The 8,824-nt window shown below is 44.4% G+C and overlaps 1 protein-coding gene across 1 annotated transcript; it reads right to left on the bottom strand.

Annotated features, from left to right (window-relative positions):
* Positions 1-4,759: 4,759 nt before the first annotated feature.
* On the bottom strand, positions 4,760-6,841 carry LOC123169164 (uncharacterized). The gene is made up of 2 exons (XM_044587016.1): positions 5,338-6,841; positions 4,760-5,261 (listed from the first exon to the last, which is right to left on the bottom strand). Exons 1-2 carry the CDS (start codon positions 6,355-6,357, stop codon positions 5,022-5,024), a joined length of 1,260 nt encoding a protein of 419 aa, XP_044442951.1. The 5' UTR covers positions 6,358-6,841; the 3' UTR covers positions 4,760-5,021.
* Between the last annotated feature and the right edge of the window lie 1,983 nt (positions 6,842-8,824).

Here is an 8,824-nt window from a genome sequence, read left to right as displayed (position 1 = left end):
TCTAATGACTATTTCCACTTATCATTCTGACATAATTGCTTTATCTAAAAACATTGCAAAATATGCCTGGCTTAGTAGAATGATTAATCACACACAAAATCATATGGTTGAGATTCATCAAAATCGCATAACTTGATTTTATCAAGATTCTACCACTTGTGTTACTCAATACCTACAGGTTATATGAAGAGCAACATCATAAAGCACATTGCTCGAAAATCACTTATCCTCATGAATTATAGAAAGCGAGGAAACAATTTGCAAACAAAATACTGGAAAATCCAATGGATTATTCCTAATGTTATGATCATGTCAATAGAAATGGTCGGACACATCCTCCAGATTTGCAAAGTTCAGGGGGAGTAATCTCCCAAAGTATAAACCATTAACAATCATTATATTGCATCTATTGTATTTTTTTCCTTCGTGAGTTTTTCCCTAATGGTTTCTCAAAAAAGGTTTTTAATAAGGCAATATAAACACAAGTGTCAGTATATGCCATATCATTTTCTCCTTATATTTTCCCACTGGGTTTTAAAGGAGTTTTCAGTGGCATATATAATCGCACTCTTTTCCCTTATGAGTTTTCTCTCAAAGTTTCTCATAATGGTTTGTAATGAGGCAATATCTTCTCAAAGATCATATGTCATACTTTCTATTTTCCCTATCAGGGTTTTTAAAGGAAGTACTCAAGACATATTTATTGTTCTCTAAACTCAAATATGAGTTTTCTTCTTCTACAAAGGTTTTTCTCAATTGAGTTCTCATGAGACAATAATCATTATATGTTGTATCATTTTCTCCTTATTTTCCCATGGGGTTTAAAGGAGTTTTAACAACATATCAAATACTATTCTCCTCATATTTTGCCCATAGGGTTTTTGGAGGAGTCTTTCTCAAGATGAAGATGATGATCATTCTCAAAGGCAAGCACATACAAGGAGGAGTCTTCTAGATGATGTATATTCACAAAGACAAGCATCGATTAGGGGGAGTGTTAGGAAATAATTTATTAGATTAATTATTAGTTAATAATCACTGCTATGTCGGTTCCACAGTTTGGTAACTGCTCCTTGTAAACCGCCTTGTACTGGGGTATATATACCCAATCTTCAATCAATGAGAATATCCTTTCCATCATTTGCTCTCCCTCTCTCGTTTCTCTCTAAACAACTGCTATTAGGCTTGGCCCAAAATAGACAAAATTCTAGCAATGTTTCCTTATGCACAAGATATGCGCTAAGACAAGAAAATGTTTCCCTTTTCTTTCTTTCTTTACCATACTAAAAATACGCCTGGAGCACTTATGTTAAAGAAATGTTTAGAGTAGCACTCTCATATGTGTGAACTATATTCATATAGTAGTAAAATATGTGTGCACTTACAACTTTCAACATGCGAGTAATCTAATTAATATTCATGTATGTACTTTCCAGTTTATGTGAAGAGGTGAAACAAATTCAATATATTTTTTGTTCACGACACAAACATGTGCCATGTCATGTAATATTCATATGTATTCACGCGACATTGTAATATTCACTCGATGAGTAACATATTGATTAATGTAATTATCTTAGACTGGCTCAATAGCAAAAATAAATTTAATTTACTTAGCGTATGACAAACTCTCATAAAATTGTGGCACACCGATGGACCGTGAAAGTGTTGAATGAAGATGCCACCATATCTTGTGCATAAGGAAACAAGCATCGTGTGAGTGTATTTAGGAAAGAGAGAATATCTTTTCATGTTGTTACTTAAAAACACTTCTCTTATATCTACATGGTCAAAACTATGCTCAATCCATCAACCGTCAAGACTGAATAATTGCAAATAAGTAAAAAAATGTTTTTGTTCACGACACAAACATGTGGCATGTCATGTAATATTCATATGTATTCACACTTTAAATGACATTGTAATATTCACTCGATTAGTAACATATTGATTAATGTAATTATCTTAGACTAGCTCAATAGCAAACATAAATTGAGTTTACTTAGTGTACGACAAACTCTCATCCAATTGTGGCACAGTTAACCGATGGACTGTGAAAATGTTGAATGAAGATGCCACCATATCTTGTACATAAGGAAGCATGCATGGGGTGATTGTATTTAGGAAAGAGAGAATATATTTTCCCGTCGTTCCTTTAAAAAACACTTTTTCTATATTTACATGGTCAAAACTATGTTGAATCCATCAACTGTCAAGATTGAATAGATACAGATAAGTAAAAAAAAGTAAAAAGAAACAAACAAAAAGGAAATTTGCCTATAGCAGGATTCGAACCCAAATCCAACTAATGCTACATTGCTCGCGCTAGCCTGTAGGCCTTCTATTTATTGCATTCAGCTCACCCCATCATCGCGTTGGCCAAAGGTCTACCGTCGTTGACCATGAGGGTAGCCCGTTATATTCTACCGCCAACGTCTAAGGCGATAGGAAAGGACCCCGATAAGGAGCGAACGTCAGATTTCTATCGACCTGATTCCGAACGAATCGTTCGGCATGGCAAGGGGGAACGACTGAACGATCTCGTTTGGCGTGGGACACCTCCTAGCGCGAACACTTCCAAAAACGCCAACATGGGCCTGTTGCATGAGCATCAAAAGGAAAACAGGCCCAATACTAAAACAGAAAAAGGCAGAAAAACAGCTAAAAAACAGAGAGAACTTTAAAAGAAAAATGCCACAGATATCTAGAAATTCATAGAAAAAATAGCTGATGGAAAATATATTAAAATTGCCATGTCCCAACAAAAAAAATTGCCATGCTAGAAAATAAATTTTCCATGCTTTTAAATAAATTGCCGTTGGTCACAACAATTTGCCGCTGTTGTAAATTGCCATGGCAATAAAAGTTGAAATTTGTCTCGGCGATTTAGGTAAAACTGCCATGGCAAAACAAAATTGAAAGAGCAAACTTGTCGTCCTCTCAAACTAATTTTTAATGACCATGCCAAACATTCTTCAGATGGACATGGCAAGAAGACACAACAAACCATGGCAAAAAATGCATTTAGTTGCCATGGAAAAAAACATAACTATAAACAAAATACTGATTTTAGTTGCCATGGTAAGTTTGCCATGATTTTGAGCATATTAGGTTGCCATGTTTTTAAACATCTTTAGTTGCCATGTTTTCGAACATATTAATTAAATTTTTGTGCCATGCTTGCCATGTTATTGTACAAACTTAATTTAAAAAAGTTTGCCATGTTTTTGCACATCTTTAGTTTGTCGTGGCAAGTTTGTAAAAGGTTTTGAGCAATTTAAAATAACGTGGCAAGTTTGCCATGTTTTTGAACGTCATAAGTTGCCATGGCAAATATGCCATATTTTTTAACATCTAAAACTTTGCCATGGCAAGTTTGCATGTTTTTGAACATGTTAATTATAGAAGTCTGCCATGTTCTTGAAAAAACTTAATTAAAAGAAGTTTTCCACGTTTTTGCACATCATAAAGTTTGCCATGTTTTTTAACATCTTAAATTGCCATGTCAAGTTTGCCATGTTTTTGAACATCTAACTTTGCCATGTTTTTAACATCTTAAGTTGCCATGGCAACTTTGCCATGTTTTTTAACATCTATAACTTTACCATGTTTTTTAACATCTTATGTTGCCATCACAACTTTTCTAATAACTAGCTTAGAATTTTCTCTAAATATGCCATATGTGAGGTCGGGATCCCTTGCTGGTGTGCATGAGCATCTCCCACTGGCACCAGATGGGGCGCCGGCACCCCCGAGCATCAACACGTCGGCGTAGGCTCCGTCACAGATCTCCACCTCCGCGCCCCGCCTCATCGAGCTGCAACGCTTCGGCGACGACTCCGCTCCTCGCCCTTCCGCGCAACGCAACCTTGAGCAGCGCTACGACAGTGATGGCTCCGCTCCTCCCCTTCCGTTCCTCACCTCCTCAAAGCAGCGCCACCGCCTCCCTTCCCTCTCTCGCCGTCGAGGTGGTGGTCGCCGTGGAGGAGACTGCCGATGGCGCGCGGCGCGCGGAAGGGGGCAGGTGATGGAGGTTCCTCGGGCGCGAGCTCGGGGAGACGAGCTGCACGGGGCTTGGGCGCGTGACGCGCTGCTCGCCGGGGATCTGGTTGCCGTCGGGCCTGGGCTCGGCCGCCCATGGGTGGCTGTCGAGCTCGATCCGGTCGGAGATGCGTGGCGCCGGGATGAAGCAAGGGGGAGGCGCTGCGGGCTCAGCTCACCGGATTCTCGCCGGAGGTGCGCGGGCGTGGCAACTCTACTCCGATCGAGAGAAGGAGGATATCTGAGGGGAACGGATAAGGGATGTCACGAGGCTACAGTGCAATCCCAGTGTAAAAACGAAGAAGGGATGTCACAGGCACTGTAGTAAAGACACTATGTGCAATTACTGTTCACAGAAAATAAAATTTGAAATTAATTTTTTTGCATCATAACTTTGTTTGTATATAATTTTTATAAATGTATACAGTAGATTTATAATTTGCAAATTAATTCAAGTTATTTTAGGTTTGATCATATGAATGTGAAGAAGGGATGTCAGGATACTGTAGCTTTCCTGACATCCCTTCGTGATGTTAGAGGATCCCGTTCCATATGTGAGATGGAAGAGATTAGCGAGTGGGGAGAGAAGAACGGATAAGTGAGTATGTGTCGTTCGGGTCGAGCCCCTGTTAAACCGAACGAGTCTCTCCAGATGACGTGGCTCTCTCCACCGCTTTAAGATCCATGCTCGAAATCAACGGCTAGAAGGGCGTTCGGATGAGACATAAAAAATCTGGCACGTTCGGCAGTTATTGATTCCGTAAAAACGGTCAGATCCAAACTTTTTTTACAAATAGGGTCAAATCGTGCTAAGCTTTTGCATAAAGTTCAGAACAGTGAATTTGGCTCCAAAATGTTGGTCTGAAACCCAGAAAAGTCGTGTGCAAAAGATCATCAACGAGGCTTCAGGAGTAGTATTCCAAAAGATCAATCTTCAAGGTAATTATCAGCCCCGCGTAGAGAGAAAAAGCCACCGCGTTTCAGGTCGTCCGCCCCGCGTTCGTGCCCCGCCACCTCTCGTAGCCATCCAGCGCGTCCTGTGCGCGCCGCCGCACGGCGAGCTCGGCCTTCATCATCTCCCCCTCCGCCTCCGCCCCGGCGAGCTGGGCCTCCGACTTCTCCAGCTGCGTCCGCAGTGCGGCGACCTCCGCGTCCCGCGCGTCCAGCCGCTGCTCCAGCTCCAGCGCGTAGGCCAAGGAGAAGGACGCGGAGTTTGCAGCCTGCACGCATGCGTCGTTGAGATTGATCCGACCGCGGACAAGCAACCTACGATGAATGGAGTACGTACTAGCATACCTGAAGAACAGCGACGTAGGTGGACGCGACGATGTCGGAGGGCTCGGTCGCCGCAAGCACGCGCTCCTGCTGCGGCGGGACGGCGCCCCGCAGCCTCTCCCGCGCGGCCACCCAGTCGGTGCTGTCGCCGTCGTGTCCGCTGGGAATATGCTGCGTCTTCCGGCTGCTCCGGGAGAAGGCCTCGGGCGGGGAACAAATTCCGGTGGGCGCCGAGCTGTCATCGGCGGTAGGCGGAGTGTTTGGCGGCACAGATGGTGGGTCGTCGCTGCCGTATGCTTCGGCCAGATTCCTCTTCTTCCCATGCACCGGCGATGATCTCGTCGCATCACTGCCCGGCTCAATTTTCACCTTGTTCGCCGACGCCGATGTTCGTGCCACCGCCGCCTTCGATGCTAGCATGGATTTCATCATGCCGTACACTGCGGGATCCATCCCTTTAGACTCGATGGCAGTACAAGTACAAGAAGGCGGCGGCTGCGGTGACGACGGCTCCGGTACCGGGAGCTGCGGTGATGACGGCGCCCGTACCGGTGAGGGAGTTATCCCGGCGTCAGCAAGATTTCTGCGGCAAAGATACTCCCTAAGATCAATGGAGCAGGCTCCCAGAGCAGATAACAACTTCGCCGCCGATTCCTCATCTTCGGTGGAGAGCACGGGGTCCACGAGAGAGCTCTTGGACGGCCTGCCCCACTCCACAGGACAAGGCCAGCCGGTGGGCGAACAGAGGAAGAAGAACCCGCGCTTCCAGCCCTTGATGGACTCCGGCAACCCCGTGAACCGCAAGCCCGATCTGCCCTTCGACCTGGGTTGGAAGTAGTACCAGCCCTTTTTGTGCTTGTGCGGGAGGGCGGACAGCACGAAGAACCGCCGGAACACCGCGAGGGACGGCGGCACGGCGGCGGAGTGGCAGAGCACAATGAATCCCGCCACGATGCGCCACCCGTTGGGCGCGAGCTGCGTGGGCGCGAGGCCGAAGTGGTTGAGCGCGTCGACGAAGAAGTGGTGCAGGGGGACGCGCATCCCGGCCTCCAGCGCGTGCGCGTACACGCAGACGGCGCCACGCGGCGGGGACGAGCTCGCGCGCAGGTCGCCGGCGGGGAGGGCGGTGTACTGGTCCTCGGAGATGACGTACTTCCTGCACACCGCGTCCACGTGGCCCTGCGTGCGCAAGACGGAGAGGGGTTCCTCGTCCGACGACGGGAGCTCGACGCCGGCGGCATCATCCTCGGGGTCGGAGGTGGTGACCTTGTAGTCTGGGTCGGAGGACGAGGATGAAGAGGACGAGGAGGAGAAAGAAGAAGGCGAAGCTCCTCGTCTCTCTCGTGTTTTCCATCTCCTGTTTGTTGTACAGCAAAGTTGGTAGACCACGGACTGAGCTTCAGTGACCGCGTGTGCGTACAGTTAAAGCTGCTGAAGCTACCTCCATAGACCACTCCAATGGCTTTAGTTTTGCTTTCCATTCCAAGGAGCTTTTCCCCGCGGATGGGTTTGTGTAAAGACGATGGATACTTCACTATGTCGTTATAGGCAGAAATTTACTGCAGGGAAAGATGCACTCGTGAACGTTTGCTCTCGAGTATCGCGAGCAGCCTGCAGCGCTGCAGTGTCTAGTTCTATCTAGATGACAGAAGACGTCCGTCTGAACGCACTGAAAGTCCAGCCGCGTGGACCGAAGAGTCAAGTCACGAGCCAGCTACCTCCGGACCGAAGGATTCTGGTAGCACTATTTTTCGTTTATTCTCTACTCCTGCGGCTGGGTTAAAAATTTCAACGAAATTTGAAATTTCCGAAATTTCGCATATTTTAGTGGAGTCCAAAATATTATCAACACCAAATTTCGATGCAGATTCAAACAGATTTTTAAATGAATTTAAATTATTTTAGAATTCAATACAATTAAGCTATTTGAAATCGGAAATCCATGATAATTTCTGAAATATGCAAAATTTCCAAAATTTCACATATTTCGATGGGCTCCGAATTTTTTTTTCGAAATTAAAAACCCTCGCCGATTCGTTCGCATTTAACAATCAAGAGTTAATTACGGATTTTCAACTTTGCATGCATCGGAGAATTGAAACCGTAAGTGCATGCGAGGCGACAAGCAATTGAAGCCAGCGGCAAGGCATGCATTCTACTCCCTCCGTTTCTAAATATAAATCTTTGTAGAGATTCCACTATAAAACACATACGGATGTATATAGATGTATTTAGAGTGTAGATTCACTCATTTTGCTCCGTACGTGGTCCATAGTGAAAACTCTCCAAAGACTTACATTTAGGAACGGAGGGAGTATTAACGGGGAGTGGCTCACATGGATGGGGAAATGGCTATATGTGGACGGGCATGTAGTCTGAGCGGGTCCTGCCGCGTGCGGCTAGGAGTAGTACCGAGGCCGAGATTGTTCGTCGTCGTCTGTGCGAACGAGAAAAAATCTCAAAACTAGATTCGTGCCAGAGATACGGTCCAGGCATGGCATTGCCGATCGCCCGGTCGCCCCCCCGACTCTTCGGTGACGATGACTCCACGGGGTGATTTGAAATCTTATTGGATTCGAAAAAATTAACGCCCACACGTGTGCATCTTGCACATCCCCCACACGCCTCTATAACCACTTATTTTGCCACGTATGAACAGATGGCATCAGCAAGAATCTTTTTGGTATTCGGCTTAAAAATGTTTTATCTTCTAATTAAAAAATTAAATTAAAAATTCGTTTTCACCACTAAATCCGTCTCGACGAGATCTTTAAAACTAGACCCCATGTTGATATGTTTCGATGAAATTTTTTTGCCCAAAAGTTGCCATGATGTTTACGCTGTAATTGCCATAGTACTTAAACTAAAGTTGCCATGTGGCAATTTTAGTTTGTAGAGCATGGCAATTTTTGTTTTTTTATGATGGCAATTCCAGTTTGACAATAAAAAAAATTGTATGAACCATGACCATTTTAAGTGCATGTATCATGGCAATTTTAGTTTATGGTTTATGACAAGTCCAGTTTCTTAATTCTGTTTTATAATATGTCAAAACTTATTTTTAAATGTAGAAGAAAATAGCTGAAACATATCATAGCAACTTCATGTGCAATAGACATGGCAACTTTTAAACCAAAAAAAATTCGTCGAAATATATTGATATGAGATTTAGTTTCGAAGATCTCGTCGCGAGGGATTTAATGATGAAAACAGATCTTCAATCGGATATTTCATTTAAGAGATAAAACATTTTAAAAACTGAAAATCCAAAAAAAAATCCACATGCATACATGCGGTGACGTGGCGTTGTCTGTGTGCTATAGAGCGTGTGGGCGGGTTTGGCTCCCACCACACGTGTGGGCGTTAGCGTTATCCATTGGATTTTACGGTTCGTGACATCTCAATTCTTTTTTTTCGATGACATCTCAATTCTCTTTTCCCTCTAGTCCTATGTTTTTGTTCTTCATATTTTGCAATTGAACAAGCTTTAGCGTTCTCCGCTCCAAGA

Source organism: Triticum aestivum, chromosome 7D, assembly GCF_018294505.1.
Source record: "Triticum aestivum cultivar Chinese Spring chromosome 7D, IWGSC CS RefSeq v2.1, whole genome shotgun sequence".
Classification (NCBI taxonomy): domain Eukaryota; kingdom Viridiplantae; phylum Streptophyta; class Magnoliopsida; order Poales; family Poaceae; genus Triticum; species Triticum aestivum.
The sequence above is the reverse complement of the archived record's forward strand: the minus strand, read 5'-3'. Positions and strand labels throughout refer to the sequence as shown.